General features: G+C 49.6%; 1 protein-coding gene across 5 annotated transcripts; it reads right to left on the bottom strand.

The window, feature by feature from the left end:
* Positions 1-1,203: 1,203 nt before the first annotated feature.
* On the bottom strand, positions 1,204-18,654 carry ccdc18 (coiled-coil domain containing 18). Of its 5 annotated transcripts, none has more exons than XM_011486134.3 (25): positions 18,517-18,654; positions 16,697-16,855; positions 16,427-16,588; positions 16,249-16,355; positions 13,990-14,097; positions 13,792-13,888; positions 13,602-13,723; positions 13,232-13,511; positions 13,068-13,155; positions 12,252-12,460; positions 11,936-12,046; positions 11,743-11,850; positions 11,505-11,639; positions 9,900-9,977; positions 9,708-9,824; positions 9,448-9,615; positions 8,541-8,659; positions 7,532-7,695; positions 7,238-7,451; positions 5,238-5,337; positions 5,008-5,145; positions 3,784-3,918; positions 3,565-3,702; positions 2,574-2,942; positions 1,204-2,500 (listed from the first exon to the last, which is right to left on the bottom strand). In XM_011486134.3, the coding sequence occupies exons 2-25, from the start codon at positions 16,763-16,765 to the stop codon at positions 1,988-1,990; spliced, it is 3,849 nt and encodes a 1,282-aa protein (XP_011484436.1). In that variant the 5' UTR covers positions 16,766-16,855; positions 18,517-18,654; the 3' UTR covers positions 1,204-1,987. The 5 variants fall into 5 exon arrangements, with proteins under 5 accessions (XP_011484436.1, XP_011484437.1, XP_011484433.1 ...); XM_011486135.3 differs by having other exon boundaries at positions 3,784-3,924; positions 8,550-8,659; XM_011486131.3 differs by having other exon boundaries at positions 3,784-3,924; positions 18,517-18,653.
* Between the last annotated feature and the right edge of the window lie 205 nt (positions 18,655-18,859).

Below are 18,859 nucleotides of genomic sequence, written 5' to 3'. Positions count from 1 at the left end.
GAGAGGACGCTGGAGAACATAGCAACTCCACACAGAAAGGACCCTGCTGGGATTTGAACCAGCACACTGACACAAAAGTGCTAACCACTACACCACCCCTCCTGTGAATTCTATCTGTCAAATTGATGACATGAAGCCTGTGTGAAGGGTAATCCCCTGAGAAGTCCCAGTGAGAATGTTGGAGACCACACCCAGGAAACCACCTGACGGCTGCAGGGTCATGTGACCCAGTCAGTCCGTGGGGGGAGAAAGGTGTTAAACGGACCCGAGACTGGATTCTGTTCGGTCAGAGTGAAAGAGATCAGCGGTTTGTTTATTCAGCAAAAACATGGTTTCTACCCTTTTTTGTAATTGACTGGATTTGACGTTGGTGTTCTGTTTTCCAGTTTTACCCAGCATGCCCCCTGCTGATTCCTTGTAAGAGGTGGTTTCTGTCGACCAGCCTCACCTGTTTTAGGTGGGCGGGGGCACAGGTACCTGGAAGAGCAGCTGGGGTTGTTTTTGAGAACTAGGACTAAAACCCAGACTGACAAAATGCAGGCAGAAAAATAAAAAAAAAATTGAGATGATTGCAAATGGACCCATAGATTTAGTGGTGCCCTTGTTTCCAGACGGACCCCCCGGGGATAAGGCAGGTACAGAAAAGCCTGTAATCGCTTAGATGAGTCCAGAGGACAAGCAAAGAGAGAAACATGCAGCTGCATTTCCTAATCTGAGAAAACGGCAGCTAGACTGAACATGATCTCACCACATCCTCTGCACTGACACCCCCCCTCACCCCCCCACAGGGTTCTGAAACTGCTCATCACACCAGCAGGGCCCTGCAGGAAGGTGTCACAATCCTGCTGAGCTCATTTTCTGGGAAAGCATGTATTTCTCAACATGCATGACCAGCGCTCGTTAGGAGGAGCGATGCGGCGAGTTTGGTTCTGCCGGGCCACGGGCGCCACGGCTAAAGGGGTAAAAAGAACTCAACCCTTTGCCTGCTGCTGGGTTTCCGTTCCGGCCTCACGACTCCTCCGCTGCCAGCCGCTCAGCCCTTTGAATGTGGACCTTTCCAGCTCCTGTAGTTCCTCCACAGAGGAGGAAGGTGGAGCTTTCTGTCTGTCAATCATCAACAAACAGCAGCGTCTCCTCTGATGACCCCCCCCCCCGTTCTTGTGAAAAATGAGCTGCAGTTTTTCCGCCACATCAACCACAATCAGCGTTTTAAAAAAAACTTTAATCCATCACGACCTGATAAATAACAGAACATCCTAAAGAACATAAAGTGCTAGTGTGGGTGGGTGGGTGGGGGGGGGGGGCACGCTCACGTTCCGCTCTTCATCATCACTTCATCATCACAGCAGCTGCTGTCCAAACGTCACCTTCTGCACTCAGAGGGCCACGATGATGACATCAGGAGTGAACAGCGAGCAGCTTCCTGAAGGACCAGACGCTGTGCGTTAGTGTGGCGGCTTTCACGCCGCTCACATCCGGCGTTCTGCTGGTGAAACCACAAAACGTTGGTCGGGCTGTTGAGGTTCTGCTAGGGTTCTAGGTTCTGGAGTTCAGTGAAAGCAGCAGGCAGAGACGCTGGTGTTGGGTTAGGCCCTTTGGACTGACGGGGTCGGTTTTTTATGCCAACTGCATGGCAATGGCTACAGCCCTCAGTAACCACAAACCCAGAGACCTGAACAGCTGACGCCATGGCGACTCAGAGCAAGACGCTACACCAAGAAAGTCTTCCGTCCAAAAGGATTTTCGTTTCATTAAATATCTTCTACACCCGGCAGTGCAGCTGCTTGCAGTTCCTCAGATGGAGGATTGGTTTGACCAAAAACTGAAGATTGGGGTTGGTTTGGGTGTTTTTCTCTATAAAGCACGTCTTTGCCTCTTGGTCTGCATTATTCAGCACTTTGTGAAAACGACACATATTCAGCTTTTCCTCAGCAGCATCTGGAGGACTTTTGATCAAGAACTTCTGAACTATGACCTGCAGATTGGGTCAGACCGGAGCCGGTTCTGCAGACCTGCTGGCAGCCGGGTCGTCCTGGCGGGCCAGAGTCTGAGCCACGAACCGGAGCATGCCCGAGAGCGAACCCAGGTCCTCCATGCTGCTCTCAGACTCCCCCCTGGAGGCGGTGAGACGCTCGTCCTCGCCCCCCCCTCCTCTGACTGGCATGTATGTGAAAGGGTTGAAGGAGGACTCAGAGGGGGGGGTGCTGTCTGAGGGGCTAGGGGCCTGCCAGCTAAGGTCCACAGTCTCAGAGAAAACAAAGGAGGACTGGAACGACTGCGGGTTCAAACCCTCCCCGCCCTTCAGCCAGCCCGCGGGGGGGCTCTCGGCCGGGGGGTTGTTGGGGGCCGGAGGTGCAGAGGGGTGCTGGCCCGGAAAAGGGGCGTGTGGAGACGCATGAGGGCTTTTGAGCGCGTGAAGAGCAGGCCGGGACAGACCCTGCCGCTCCGCCGCTCGACCCAGACTGAGGATCCGGGCCTGCAGGCGAGCCACCTCCGATTCCTGCCCAGAGAGAACACAGACTTTAATATTTGACCCCAAAGCCAGAAGTTCTCGTGAAAGGAACCCCAAACACCTTGATGAGCAGGGAGTCCGTGGAGGTCTCAGCAGAGGCGTGGAGCTGAGCGACCTGCAGCCGGAGCTGCTCCACATGGGCCTGCAGGCGAGTCTCATGGATCTTCATCTGCTCCATCAGAGTCCTGCTCTCCTCCAGCTCGACCCGGCTCTGCTCGAACTGGGCCTGAAGGTGAGCGGCCTGGCTGCGCGTGTAATCCAGGTCCAGCTGGGTCCGGTCCAGCTCGACCCGGCTCTGCTCAGCGCTCGCCGTCACCTCCTCCAGCTGCTTCTGGGTCTGCAGAAGCTTGGCACTGAGCTGCTCCTGGGAGAGGCGCATGGAGGAGGAAACTTTGAGAAGCTGCCCTCGGCTCTCCTGCAGGGACTCCAGCTGGGGGGGGGGGGGGGGGGGGGGGGGGGGCAGATGGGATGACGGTTGTCGACATATTAAAGGTTTGCAGCATCAAAAAACAGGAAATTAAAGAAGATCAAAACTGTGATGAGGAAGTGATGACAGAGAAAACAGTAAGTTACATGAAAACATTAAGTTACATTAAAACAGGAAGTTAAAACTGTCTGAAACGGCAAGAATGAGGAAGTGAATGTGACCCAAATGTACAGCTGAAAACACACAAAACCAAACTGACGTGGATGAAGTTCCAGAGAAAACTGGATCCCCGTCAGTCCTTTGATGGAGATGCAGAGTTCTGGCACAGAGGTGGACACACGAGTTTCCGAAGATCAACTCACATTTTTGAAAACAGACTAAAGTCTAACAAAGAAAAACTCCAAGCAGACCCAGAACTCAGCTGTGAAACACGGAGGAGGTTTGCTCATGGTCTGGGCTGAATCTGACTAAATGTGCTGCTGGGTTTAGAGGCTATCATGGTGGCTCTTCAGCAGAACCTCCGTCTGTTTGCTTTGGTTTCCGGGGCGTTCTGTTCTTCAGAGTGGTGCCATAAGTGTGTGACCAGTCCCAGCTGGACTGGGCCGCGCGGGTCCGGTTACTGTACCTCCAGGCCGTGCTGCTCCTTCTCCTGCTCCAGCTCCTGCTCCAAAGCGGAGAGCGTGCTCTGCAGCCTGGCCTCCTCCTGCAGCCGGCGAGCCTCCTTCAGGGCGAGCTCCTCCTCAGCTCTGTGCAGCTGAGCCTCCTGACACGACACCACTTCTGTTACCTGCTGCCTTTTCTCACTGTCCCTGCACATTTTGGCCTCCAAAGTGTTTAAGCTCACCGTGTGTTTGGCGTGACGCTCGGCGGCGTCCAGCTCTCTGCTTAAAGCTTCCCGCTGGCTGCAGCTCTCCTGCAGTTCTTCTTGCACCTTCAGGAGTTTCTGCTGACTCTCATGAAGCTGCTGGCTGAGCTCCTGCTGCTCCTGACAGGACATGAGCACACATGCCCCCATGATCACAACTCTAGTCCACTCAGCACTTAGGGGCTGGATTGGGGGGGTTAAATAGCAGTCAAATGAGGAGAACAACTTTGAGGCGTGCGACAGCGGTGGGACTATAAATCTGGGTGGGCAACAATGGGCGGTGTCTGGGTTTTCTTTGCTCTGTCCCCCCCTGGTTACCCATATCAGCCGTTTCCAGCCAATCAGAAAGTGAGAACAGGAATGCTGTCCTTGGCGTTCATGTCTGATTTTTGACCAGGAACGTAGGCGCCGTCTCTTTGTTCTTTGGCAGTTTTCAGGAAAAAGTTTTGGACTTGTCTGATCATCCAAAGAGGTCCAGAGTCCGGTCCGGGTCAGCAGAAGGCGACTCGTGTCTCGGTGCTCGAGTCAACATCTGGCTGCTTGACCCGAATTCATTACACAACTTGTGTTAAGCTGATTCTGTAGCACAGAGCTGCAGAGACATTCACAACCGCTGACTCATCAAACTAAAAGGGGGAGCCAAGCCAAACTAAAAGGGGGGAAGGCAAGCCCCCTTTAAAGTACAGCAAAAATCTGAAGATTTAGAAAAGGACTCTCCATTAAGCCTGAAAATCCAAATTGTTTTTTAGCAGTCAGTCTTTAACAGTCAACTCAGCTCAGAATAAGTCAAATGAAGGACTCTTGTCCTCCAGTGTCCCTGTTGTCTTAGACAACACAGAGGTTTCTGACATTTCTATGCATCTCTGTTCTGCCGTAATCTGTGGGATTCAAACCTGAATGGATCCATAACCTGGATCAGTTCTTTCACTGAGCAGAAACGTCAGCAAAACTAAAACAAAGGAGACTCTGAGTTGTGCTCCTGCCAGAGAAGACACGAGTTTGATGTTTAATGTTGTTTCCTTCAAACAGGGGGAGGTGCCTGACTGCACAGCTTTATTTGAACGTGCACCAGATCCAAGCAGCAGCATCAAAAGCCACACTTGACTTCCTGTTTGCAGCCCGTTTAAAATCACGTGGAAGTGGTCAGATCAGCACGTTTTTAGAATCTGAGGGAAAAGATGAGCAGCGTTAAGACATTCTGACCTTCGTCCTCCTGTCCACTAGTGTCTTCTGGACGTCTCTCAGCTCGGTCTCTCTAGATTCTAGCTTCTGCTGCAGACACTCCACTTTCCTCTCCAGCTCCAGTTTGTGCTCCCTGATGGCAACGTCCAGGCGGCCAAGCTGAGGGCGCCACCGCAAGAGAAGAAAACTGAGATGTTGCAGCACATGACACAAATGGAAAGTGTCACCACAAAGTCACGTATTTGTTTTACCAGCTTTGCTCTCTGCTGGAGCTCCCCCTGTCTTTCCTGCAGTGCATTGTTCAAGTCTAAGACCTCATGGGTTCGATCCTCCAGCTCCTTCTGGTTCTCACTGTAAGATATGAGGAACCTTTCTGCTCATTAGAGGATAAAAGGAAAGCACACGTGCATGTGAGGCATGTGTGCATGTCAGCATTCATCCATGTCAGCGTGTGTGCATGTCAGCATTCATCCATGTCAGCGTGTGTGCATGTCAGCATGTGTGCCTGTCTGAATTCCTCCCTGTCAGCACGTGTGCATGTCTGCACGTGTGCATGTCAGCGTGTGTGCATGTCAGCATGTGTGCATGTCAGCATGTGCATGTCTGCATGTCAGCATGTGTGCATGTCTGCGTTCTTCCATGTCAGCATGTGTGCATGTCTGCGTTCCTCCATGTCAGCATGTGTGCATGTCTGAATTCCTCCCTGTCAGCATGTGTGCATGTCTGCACGTGTGCATGTCAGCATGTGTGCATGTCAGCATTCATCCATGTCAGCGTGTGTGCATGTCAGCATGTGTGCATGTCTGCATGTCAGCATGTGTGCATATCAGCATGTGTGCATGTCAGCATGTGTGCCTGTCTGAATTCCTCCCTGTCAGCACGTGTGCATGTCTGCACGTGTGCATGTCAGCATGTGTGCATGTCAGCATTCATCCATGTCAGCGTGTGTGCATGTCAGCATGTGTGCCTGTCTGAATTCCTCCCTGTCAGCACGTGTGCATGTCTGGACGTGTGCATGTCAGCATGTGTGCATGTCAGCATTCATCCATGTCAGCGTGTGTGCATGTCAGCATGTGTGCATGTCAGCATGTGCATGTCTGCATGTCAGCATGTGTGCCTGTCTGAATTCCTCCCTGTCAGCACGTGTGCATGCCAGCATGTGTGCATGTCAGCATGTGTGCATGTCAGCATGTGTGCATGTCAGCATGTGTGCATGTCAGCATGTCAGCATGTCAGCATGTCTGCGTGTGCATGTCTGCATGTCAGCATGTGTGCATGTCTGCGTTCCTCCATGTCAGCATGTGTCCCTGTCTGAATTCCTCCCTGTCAGCATGTGTGCATGTCTGCATTCATCCATGTCAGCATGTGTGCATGTCAGCATGTGTGCATGTCAGCATGTGTGCATGTCTGCGTGTGCATGTCAGCATGTGTGCATGTCTGCGTGTGCATGTCTGCATGTCTGCGTGTGCATGTCTGCATGTCAGCATGTGTGCATGTCTGCGTTCCTCCATGTCAGCATGTGTGCATGTCTGCGTTCCTCCATGTCAGCATGTGTGCATGTCACCATATGTGCATGTCAGCATGTGCGCATGTCACCATATGAGCATGTCACCATGTCTGCATTCCTCCATGTCAGCATGTGTGCATGTCAGCATTCCTCCATGTTAGCATGTGTGCATGTTAGCATGTGTGCATGTCAGCATGTGTGCATGTCTGCATTTCAGCATGTCAGCATGTGTGCATGTCAGCATGTGTGCATGTCTGCATTCCTCCATGTTAGCATGTGTGCATGTTAGCATGTGTGCATTTCAGCATGTGTACATGTCTGCAAGTCTGCATGTGTGCATGTCACCATATGTGCATGTCTGCATTTTAGCATGTGTGCATGTCTGCATTCCTCCATGTCAGCATGTGTGCATGTCTGCATTCTTCCATGTCAGCATGTGTGCATGTCTGCATTCCTCCATGTCAGCATGTGTGCATGTCTGCGTTCCTCCATGTCAGCATGTGTGCATGTCTGCGTTCCTGCATGTGTGCATGTCAGTATGTGTGCGTTCCTGCAAGTCTGCAGGTGTGCATGTCAGCATGTGTATATATCAGCATGTGTGCATGTCAACATGTCTGCGTTCCTGCATGTCTGAGTTCCTGCATGTCAGCATGTGTGCATGTCTGCATATGTGCATGTCCATTTTGTGTGGATGCAGATGGTGTCAGAGCAGAACATCACTGTGTATCTGCACGGCCAGCTCACCTGAGTTGGAAACTCAGTTTATCCACCTGAGCTTGTCGCTCCTTGGACGTGGACTGAGTTTGACGTAGAGCTTTCTGCAGCTCCTGCAGCTCCTCCTCCTTCTCAGCCAGCTCCTCCTGTAGGGTCTGCAGCTGCAGCTCTAGAGTTTGGAGCTGCTGGCTGCAGTTGAGGCAATCCTTCTCGGAGCAGCAGAGCTTCTCCTCCAAACCACGGACTGAAGATGAAGGAGAGGAACGATGAAGAACATGAAGCCGTAACTCTAAAGAGGGTCCTGCCTACCGTTTCATGTCTGACCTGTGTCCTCCTTGCTGCAGAGCTGGCTCCTCGTCTGCTTCAGGGTTTCCTCCAGCTCACCGATGTGATGAGTCTTGATGCAAACATCAGCCTTCAGACAATCCACCTCCTTCATTTTGGAAACCAGCTCAGCCTGATAGTTCTGGATCTCTGATGTGAGTTGGCTACAACACAAAAACAAAACATCATTCATTTGAAAACATCCACTCCAATGAAAACTGTTTCTAGGCATTTTTCTGATGATTGAAGACATTTATAAAGAAAAAACTGCATTTCTGAGTATTTCTTTATTCAAATTGTTGTGAATCAGGAGCAGATGAAAAAATGCTTTTGTAGGAAATTTGTAGTTGTGACGTAGAAAATATTACAGCAGGTCAAAGTCTCCCTGCTCTGCTCCGTTCTGATCATCCACCTGCAGACAAACAGATCCATGAACTTCTTTGTTTTCCTGGTCTGAGCTGGAATCTGGATCAGAACTGGACGGATGGATACATACAATATTGATTGCTGTTTTTGTTGCACCGCTAATGTTAGCTTGGGGGTGTGAGGGGCTGTAAGCTAGTGGGAGAGAGTGTTAACAGATGTGTGATGGGAAGTGGGCGGGCTTACTCTGCACCAACAGTCCCGCCTACAACTCCTGATGTACTCCTGCTGCTCTGCAGAAACTCTGTCTAGAAACGTCACAGGTTTTAGATTTAGGCTAAAAGCGGCATCATCAGAATGAAAAGACCTCTGGGAACGATTTGGAACCGGATCAGAAGATAATCAGAGAGGGACTTCAAATAGTTGCTGACCATCTGCTCAACTGTGATGAGATAAAAAAAAAAACTCTTTTAGAGCTGCAGCACAAACTTTACTTTACCTCAACGTACAGGTGAGATCATTTTCTAAAACAGCCGTCCTCCCCGTTTATTTCATGAGAGCAGCTCAGGGTTCTGCGTGTTCCTGCACGGCTGCGACGACCAAAGCGAAACACGACAGGTGAGACTCGGAGAGCACGGAGGTTTACCTGACGGACCTGGACAGCTGCAGGTTTCTGTCGGCCAGCTGGGCGTCCTGCTCTCTGCTCCGGACTTCCCTCTGCAAAGACGCTCGCGCTCGCTCCAGCTGCTGCTCCAGACCGCCTACCTGCAGACACAGCCTGCATCAGCACTTCCTGCAGCCGCCGCTGTTGGTGCAGTGGTCAGGGAGAATGCAGTCCGGTGCACAGGTTCACAAAGTGGGGAACTTTTTTATTGCTTTGGTTCCCGTAAAACCTTCAGAGATCAACCAAATTACTGTGGGGGTTAAACACACCGTCCCTCATCATCAGCTCTCCACCGCCGTGCTTGGTATGAAGAGCTGCCTGCTTTAAAACTGAAGAGATGCTCTACGTCAGCGTCTCTCATTCTGGTTTCATCTGGTGCAGAAGTCCTGCTGTTTGTTCCTATGAAACTTCAGAATTTGAGGTTATTTTCTAAAAACTCTGACCTTGTGACCTTTAACCTGAACGTTTTCATGTCATGAAATGAGTCAGAGTCCTGCTGTAAACTGTCACGGACTGTTTTGAATAAGATCTTTGAAAAGATTTGAAAATGAATCCCATCAGCATCCGACTTCCGTCTCTTTTCAGTTGAGGCTAGAGTCCCATTGGCGCCATGCACCTACAGTGGGTGTGGGACATTTCATCTTCAGGGGGGCTGCAGGCACAGCCGCTGGGATCCCCCGCCTCTCCAACCCCTTAATGCTGAGGGTCAAGCAGGGAACTGGGTCCCATTTTTTGGTTCGAGTTGGCCTGGATTTGAACTCAGAGCCTCCCAGTCTCTAGGCGGACACTCTACCACAAGGCCACCAGTTAAAGAAATTGAAGCAGCTTCTGGATCTGTTCTACACATCGTAGACCCCTCTTAAAGCTGCGGGCTCTTCCACTTCCTCACCTGAGTGTGCAGCTGGCTCTGGCTCTCCTCCAGCTCAGAGACCCGCCTGGTGCTTTCGGTCAGCATGGTCTGCTGCTCCTGCAGAGTCTGCTGCAGCTTCAGGTTCTCCTCGCTGGAGCTCCTGCAGACCAGGCTGGTGCTGTGGAGCTTCTCCTGCAGGGACCGCACCTGAAAGCACAGGGCTAAGGTCAGTGGCAGATGCTGACAGGACTTTGCTGCTTTTGGTAAAGTACAGAACAGAAGCACGTGTGACACAACACCTTGTCATTTTTCTTCTGCAGCTCCGCCTCATAGCTCGTCTTTACAGCCTCCATCTGCTGCAGGGAGGACTGCAGCTCCTGTCTGCAGGCCGACAGGGAGGACTGCAGCTCAGAGATCTGGACAGCAAATCAACAGCGTGCTTTAGATGTTGGATCCGGTCTGGTTCTAACAGAGGATGACTTTGCACCAACCTGGGCAGCAGAGTGAGAAGACTGCTCCTTCAGCCTCTGGAGAAGCTCCTGGTTCTGTTCGGCTTCATTCTGCTTCTCCTGAAGGAAATAGATGCAGTGAAACTCCAGCTGACAGGAGGAGGTGCTTCCCCCCAAAAACCCTGAGCCTCTGTTCTCCGTGTGCTTGAGGCGACTGTTCTCTAAATGATATCAGAATGATAGAAACAATCTGAGGATGGACCACCCCTCCCCATAAACTACCCCCTTCTCGTAGTGGAGGGGTTTGAGAGTCACGCCACGCCTGAGGTCAGGCTTACAGGCCAGGCCTCCTCCCATCAGGGTTGGCTATTTGGGACCACCTTCCTGGAGGCCCCCCACCTGACTCACAGAGATGGATTCAAACCATCAGGTCGCAGAACGTCCCCTGACTGTGCGGGTAAAGTGTGAGCTGTGGAAGGTGGAGCTCTGAAACCCAAACCCTGTAGAGCGGTTGGACTCTCTTCGTTCTGGAGCTGACGGGCCATTGGAGGAGGAGGCGGGCAGATGCAGCTGTACGAGTCTCAGGAACCTCTGGCTTCGAGCAGATGTTCCAGGGACTCTTCAGTTCCCAATGCTGCTGTTGGAGGTTACGGCCATGAGGTCTCTGGTGTCAGCTGTGTCACCACTGGAGGTCACCACATTAAAAGGGATGCTGTCCAGCTGAGGACAGAGCTCGCAGGACTCCCCTGACGGCTTTCGGCAGTCCGAGCTGAGGCACAAACTCACGTCTGGGAGGAGTTCGGGGAGGCCATGGAGATGGACTATCGGTTGGCCTCAGATGAGGTTCTGTTGGCTTCACCAAACTAACACCTGAGTGTGGATGGGGGGGGGTTTGCAGTCAGGTGGGAAAAAGCTGGAATGAGGGTTAGCTCCTCCATGTGGCAGCAATGGTTCTTGACCCAAAAAAGGAGGGTCGCCCTCTCCAGGGACATGGAGACCTCCTGCCTAGAGTGGAGGAGTTCAGTTTCTTGGAGTCTTGTTCATGAATGGTGTGTGAGACCGCCAGGCAGCTGGAAGCAGGGCTGCAGTCGTGTGGTTGATGTGTTAATCCGTTGTAGTGAAGAAGGAGCCCAACAGCAGTCTAAGGTCATGACCAAAAGGATAAGATCCTGGATGACTTTGGATGCAGAGCTCTGTCACTTAAGAAAAGACTGGAGTAGAGCGGAGACACAAAGTCTCTCACCCTTTGGGGGTTCCTCTGGCAGAACAGGAGGAGCTCTGGGTATGTCTGCTGCATCCTGGCTCCAAACAAGCTGTGCTGAAGTGAAGGAGTGCACCATGGGGGGGGTCCGCCTCTTTGGGTGTTTTGATTTTCAGCCTGTAGCCTCCAGAGCCAGTGACACCGCTGATTCCACGTACTGCTGTTCTCTCACACAAAAAGCAGATTTGACCGACTTTTTCATGCAGATGTGACAGCAGGAGTCCGTCCTTCTGCTCCTGCAGGGATGGCCACTTGTTCCTAAACTGATTTGGATTCTGAGAACCAGGTAAACCACCGTTTCAGCAGCTTCAATGTGTCTGTATTTTATACTGAAGTCACAGAGGGGGCCTTATGTTCTTCATCTCAGGGGTGAAGAAGAGCCTGACCTGAGTCAACTTTTCCACAGAGGTCTGCAGCAGGAGCGCTGCCTCCTGCGCCGCATCCCTCTCCCTCTGCAGCGCAGCCAGGTCCTGCTCCATCTGCAGCCCTCGAACCCGGGCCTTATCCAGCGAGCACTGCAGCTGCACGCCACCCAAAACACAAACAGACTGGATTCAGTTCTTTCATTCCTGCAGCGGGTTTGGTTCTGCTGGAAGAAGAAGAGCATACAAAAGGGGAGCTGACCGCGTCCATCCTGTGCTGCTGCTGCTCACTGCGCTCCAAACTTTGCCGGTGCTCTCTCTGCCTTTGGCTCATCAGAGACTGATAATGCTGCAGGGTGTTTGTCTTCTCCTGGGGGGGAAAAAGAAGCGGTGAACTCTGACCTGGTGTCTAAAGAGGTCAAGAGGAAATGTCTGCTAAAAGCAGGTTTGTGTACCAGCAGCTGATTCTCCAGCTCAGTGACCCTCAGAGCAGTCAGACTGTATGCAGAGGTTTTCTCCTGCAGCTGGATCTCCAGGGCTGCTGCTCGGGCGCTTTTTCTCTTCAGCTGCAAACAACATTAGAAATGCTTCACTCGAAGACATAAACACAATAAAACCACATTTTTTGCATCTTTTCTGGCAGCTCCACTGCTGCCTGCCATGGCCAGACTATCACAGGAACAATGGACCAGGAGGAAGGAAAAGCAAAACCCAAGCTGTTCCTGTGGCCACGTTACGGATTTGACACGCCAGCGGGAGAGGAAACCTTACTTCTCTGTCAGTGTTGGCGGCGTGGTTGATTTTGTCCAGCAGCTCGGACTGAAGCCTCTGATAGTGGTCGGCTCTTTGGGCCACGGCGTCCTGCAGGGAATCGATCTGCTGCTGCGCTCGACTCAGACGCTCCTGCAGACGGTCGTTCAGGCCGCTGGTCCGGCTGCGCTCCGCCTGCAGCGCTCGCAGCAGCTGCTGGTAACCTTCACCTAGCAAGTCAAACCCACAGCTTACGGCCATGCCTCCTCTGTGATCCTTCCCGCCTTTTTGCTTCCAAAGACTAAATCCCTGTTAGAACATCCTCCTTTCACTAGTTTTGGTGCACTCCAGAACTGCGCCAAGTGTTCTGTGACGTTTTGGTACTAACCTGTTAAAAAGGGGAAATTTGTATATTTTACAAGAAATTTTTAATTTTTCCCCTTGTAATACAAAAGATAGATGTGAAAACCTAAATTCTTGTCCAACAACCCAAATGTAAAGTCTCTTTGACAGAACAAAGGCAAGAGGAAGCAGCTCGTCTTCCTAAAGTCCAAAGATCTTTGATCAATGCTTTTTCATGAAAGTTTACATTTGCATAACGCCTGCTGTCATGTGTTATGAAACGCTGAAAGGTTTCACATCTTCACACTCTGAATGATTTTTCTTGTTCATCATTTGCTGTAACCTGTCAGAGAGCATCTTTGTACGTGATCGCTGCTGTTTGTCCAGCTTTCTCATCGTCTCATTTTATTGTGAACGCTGAATGTTAAGACTCTTTGTCCATTTTGTTTTTCTGCTCATAACTCAGCAGGTTCCATCAGAGGAGCATCATCTGACCTGGTTTCAGTTTCAGCAGATGAGCAGATCCTGAACGGTCCAGGGGGGGCAGCATGCACGGGGAACCGCAGACCTCCTGGCTAGAGCCCTGCAGGCATCACAGCATCAAACGGGAGCACCACATCTGTAGCAGCAAGCCCAGCGTGAGAAGAGCCCCCCCACACCTCCTTTAAGTGCAGCAAACTCAGTGCCACCTCCAGGCTGGCCAGCTCGGCTCGGCTCTGTTCAGCCTCTGCACAGCTCTGGGCCAGCTTCTGCTGCTGGCTGCAGCTGGCAGCGCGCAGCTCCTGCAGCTCTCTGTGCAGGGACGTCACTTCAGATCGGGCTGCACGCTGCTCCGTAAGCTGCTGCTCCAGCTTCAGAACCTTCTGTGTGGCTTCTTCCAGCTGGAGGCGCAGGTCTGCAGCCCCGGCTTCCGCCTGCTTCAGCTGCTGCTGCAGCTGGCTGAGGGGCAGATGAGAGCAGACGTCTGAGCGTCTGCATTCGCCGGAAACACCTGCAGTCACATCCAGCTCATCAGCATCAGGCGGGTACCTGAGATTCCGCTGCTGATCGGCCTTCTCCTGCTCCAGCCCGGTGAACTTGGTTTGCAGATCCTGCTTTTCTCTCTCGGTCTGCATTAAGGCCTCCTTAAGTCTGGTCTCCCTCTCCACCACCTTCAGAATCACATGTCAGATCAAGCCGGCCGTGCGAGGACTGAGAGCTCTCATGCAGACAGACGTACGCTCTGAAGCTTCACACAGATGGATGCTTTGTAGTCGTTGAAAGCTTCTTTCAGTGTCTCTGCGTTCTGAAGAGCTTGATCCCGTTGCTGCTCTGCCCTGTGGGGGGGGGGGGGGGGGGGGGGGGGCACGGTGAAAGTTCGATACGACGGAAAGACGTGACGGCGGCGACTGTGTTTGTGACGTCATTGGGGATTCACCTCTTTCCCAGTGCAGCCGTTTCATTCAGCTCCTCAGAGAGCGTTTCCACGAGCATCTGGGCGTGAGCCGCCGCTTCCTGACCGCCGTCTGCCCTCAGCCGCGCTGCCCTGACATAAACAGAAGCTCGGACCGTCACAGGAAACGCTCCTTCACTACATCTACTCAACAAGTATACAGCAGTACACACATAATAAACACAAATACAACACCACGGTTAGATATCCGTCAGTCTGAACTTTGAAGGCGTCTCTCTCGCTCTGTGGCTCACAGTGGGACTGAGAGAGAACAGCATGTTTTTCTGTGAATGTGCACGAACTCATGCGCTCCCAGCCTGACCTCAAACACTTTAGGAAAACTGAAGAGGAAAGTCCGGCTCTCCTGTCTGTCCAACAGTCCACAGACTGAAGAGACACTTCCTCCAGGAACTTTGTGGAAAGCCACAGTCCAAATGTCCACCACAAACCTAATCATCTTCATGCACTCCGTATTATTTCTACATAATAGGACATTTAAAATATGGTTAAAGGCCATCCATCCTTTTTCCAAACCCACTGAATTCCTTTAAGGGTCACGGGGTTGCAGGAGCCTGATCCAGCTACTGGTGGACAAAGGAGAGCTGAAGCCCGGACAGGTCACAGTCTGTCGCAGGTCCAAACGCTTGAAAAGAAAATCCATGCATGCACTGCATTAAGGTCTCCCTCAGTCTGCTCTCCATCACCTTCACAATCACATTTCAGATCAACACGGCATGAGTTTGCATGGAAAACATGCAAACTCCACACAGAAAGAGCCTATACCCTGCTTTTCTAAGCCTTTCAGACTGAAGTCTATCCATAAATATGATCATATATGACCTTTGGAATGCTAAAGAACAATTTTTTTAATCTAATATGAGTTATTTTCACAGTTTTTTCCTCCCTGGAAGTAAGACGACTCAATCATGAGGCTCCGCCTCTCACTACTTGTCGGTGCCTTGGGAGTGATATTCACGCCAAGACGTTGCAAACAAAACTTTCTATGTAGCATATGAAAATATGAAATATTTGCTTTCAAAAACGTATTTTTTAGGATTATTTTTTGACCCTTCTGACATTTCTGCCATCAAACAGCTGCTGATTGGTCCACATTCTAACCAATCAGGTGTCTCTGTCTCATTTTGACGGTGCTTGGAGGCAGACATGGACTTTGGATCGGTTCCGTTCAACCGGGATTCTGCCGTTTTCAACCATTCTGGCCCATTTCTCTCAGAGTGAAACGCAAAAGGAGCAGCAAAGCAGCTAAAATCAAACAGAGTTTTGTATTTATGTCAACGTCGCGACCAAAAAAACGTCAGAGCTCCAACTCCGTCCAGCTGGAAGTTACATTTTATTACTACTAAGAATTATGTCTGAACTATTGTTTTATTTTCATGAACAAATGTTGAAAGATGGAGAGAGAATAACATTTTTTCATGAGTAATTTTGTTTTTTAGCACGCAGGTTCCTAAAAATAAGTCACGCTGTGAAAATTAACATAAAGTTAAAAATGCTTCTTCTGTTAAATACACTGAGTCTTCTTTGGTGAGCCGTCATTCTTCTGCTTATCCCTGCTGTTAATCTATTCCAAACACTTGTGCAGCATAAAATAATATATGCTCAGTAATAATTTACTGCAATGTTTTGGCATAAATATCACTTCATAGGTGCCGCCCATTTCTTGATGTCAACCTACAGTCGGCCTCAGCAGCGTGTCTGTGTTTCTCCACCAAAACCAATGAGTTCTGTCGCTAGAGGAGACACGCCCGCTTGAGAAGCCTGGCCAACGGTGGCGGAGCGCGACGCCATCTTGGTGAGGTCGCCGGCGCCCACATGACAATGATTTCTATTGCCTTTAGTGGCATCTAAGTAGCTTTTACATAATATATATATTTATATATATTTATACATATATATAAATACATTATATGCTATAAAAAATAATATATAGATACATCAGTTGTTGTTAAATAAGAGAAACAGTCAGCCTTAAAAGCTCAAACTTTGATGAAAAATGCATAGTTGCAGGACTTTTTACAAAAAAAAAATATTATAATATGAATATCAAGTAACTAGTTATTTGAAGTTACAATACTAAACAACTAAATGGGAAAATACTGAGCAGAGGAACAACAAAGGTAAATGTCAGCAGAAAAAGAAATCAATAGGATTTTGGATGGAAATCAGCGCGACCTTCTCTGCATCCGAACACACAGCTGCAGCTAAAACCACAGGTGAGTGTACCTTAGCTCCGTGCTGCAGGCCTCCAGCTCCGCCTCAAGCTGACGAATCTGGTCACTCATGGCTGCAACAGCGCTGTGAACCCCCACCCTGGAAGCTCGGAGGAACCCCTTCAAAAGAGAAACCCCCGGTGAAGCCCGTTTATTCAAACACAGCCTCTTTGCAGGGATAAGAGTCAGACCTGAGACTCCGGGGCCACCATTTCACAGCGCAGAAAGTCCGGTTCAGAGATGAGTTGCTCGTCCCGCACGGTCAGACACGCGTTCTCCTGTCGCACACAGCCAGCAGGTCTCCTCACATCCACGGGCGCCACGTCCAGAGGAGGCCGTCTGCATGAAGAGGACTGACACCAGAGGAGCACACAGGAAACTGCAAAGTCAGAGTCTGGCATGCAGCGCTGTGTGAAATGTGACGGAACCAAACTGCAGCACTCTGCCTGGAGGTTCCTCACCTTATGGCTGGAGGACAGAGAGCTGAGGAGTCTCCCACGAGTCCTGGCAGGAGAAGGGGGCCCCCACATGTCTGCAGGACTGTGAGCTCTGGGGGGTGGGCCTCAGGTCATCGCCGCCCCCCTTTCCCACCCGCAGACCTGCTTCAGGACACAGGCAGCCTGTTTACACACAGAGAATCGGATCCGTCCTCGGGTTACTCTTGGGTTATCGGACTATTGAAGCGGGACAATCCAGGCATCTTATATCCAGCGGGGACGAAGTTTTAAAACTGTTTACACCCGAGAAATGGGTCAGATATATTAAATAATGACAGAAAACAGAAGGGCAGCTCTGAATGAAGCCAACTGTCATTTCCTGTTTTCTGAAACAAAGAATATTATGCATCGACTCATTTCAACAGTGATTTAATTCATATCTTTATTTGTTGTCGACACAATAAAGTTCATAGTGTCTGTATTATTAACCCACTTCTGACTATTGGCTGACTTGAAGAAGTCAGTTTGCCGTTGACCATGTGATTCCACTGCATGAGTGGCCGGTTAGACTCCGGCAGCCGCGTGACCCGAAAGGGACAAAACAGGTTTGGAAGACGAATGAAGATATGATTTATAGTCAATATCGGTTCATTCTGAACGATCTGATCCTCTGACCTAAAGTGGATCCAGATCATCTTCATCCAAACTTCCAGCACTGAGACTCAGACAGAAATTCCTGCTACTGAACAGTGAAGTTTTCCAGATTCTTGGATTTCTTCCAGATCATCAAGTGGAAATGAAATCTGTGTCCAAATAAACAAGTAAACTAGAATGAATGTCAAATCCATTCACATGTTAGTTTCCTAAAGTTCAACCCACTGTTGTTTTTCCACATCCAGAGAATCCAAAGGGAACAATAATAGAACATTCTAGACACTGGATGGTCACATGACTTTATTCAAAGTCTGTTATTGTTAAATGTTAAATAACTCATTATTTATTTATTCTAACTTTTTAAAGTGACAATTACAGTTGCATAGAAAACATATGTTTGCTTGTTACTCTAACATAAATCCTTTTACATTTGATTCCGTCAGGTTAGGTTATATGGACAGTGTTAAAGTCCTAATGTTGCCCAATCCGATATTTCAAATCCAATTCCCCCTAGATATGAATACATACACACCAATTTTTGTTTTAGGAAATTGAAAACCTTTATGCTCTCGCGGGCCACATAAAATGACATGGCGGTCCACATTTGGCCCCCAGGCCTTGAGTTTGACACATGTGCCTTGGAGTAACTAAAACCTACCCCACCTCAATCCAAATGATATCTTCCAATATCAATAATATCTGTTTATTTCGTTTTGAAACAATTCTTTTATGGTTCAGATTGATTGGATTTTGGCTCAGACAGATCAATCTGGGTGGATCGCAGGAATAGAAATCAATTCATGTATTCATTGTTCTGCACCTAAATAGGAAACATGTGGAATATTCTGTGGACCCAAACAGGAATCTGATAACAGCCTATAGTGGTCATCATGACAAAGAATCTGATCATCTGCAGCGCATGCGCCGTTTCAGCCCTCGTTCTCCTCGCTCCTTGACTTTACTTTTCAGGTCTGCAGCTGAATTAAAACAAATAATAAACTCCACTAACGTGAAAAATTATTTTCTGACGTTAGATTCCAATAAACTTAACTGAAAACTCCAGATAGCCACTGTGGAGACACAACAAGAACAACTAACTAGCTAACACAGGTCCGTTTGGAAGCGCAACAGTTAACTAGTCGGGATTGTGTCATCAAAGGCACCGGAAATGGAACAAAATTAGACTTAACTGTTTCCGGAAGCGATCAAAAACCCAAATGATTCCTTTCTAACTCAGAAGTTTGATACATCTTTAAGCATCTTAGTGCAGACGCTCCAAAGTCAGTTTGTATTTTGAGTACGCCCACCTCTCAACAACCTGTAGTGTGATTGGCTGACACGTCACGTCTGTGTGGTGATTGGTGGAAGAGAGGGACGCGAACGAAACCCGGGAATACAGGCGCGTACTGAGCGTGCGCGTGTTTTTGTGTGCTTGTGAGGACCGTTTTGTGAACACTTTAACGCTTTGAAATATTTTGGAAAAACAAATTCTATTCTTCTCATAACTTTGAGTCATTTTTTAGAACTTCCATG

The sequence above is a fragment of the Oryzias latipes genome, chromosome 17 (assembly GCF_002234675.1).
Source record: "Oryzias latipes chromosome 17, ASM223467v1".
Classification (NCBI taxonomy): Eukaryota; Metazoa; Chordata; class Actinopteri; order Beloniformes; family Adrianichthyidae; genus Oryzias; species Oryzias latipes.
This window is presented reverse-complemented; position numbering and strand designations above follow the sequence as displayed.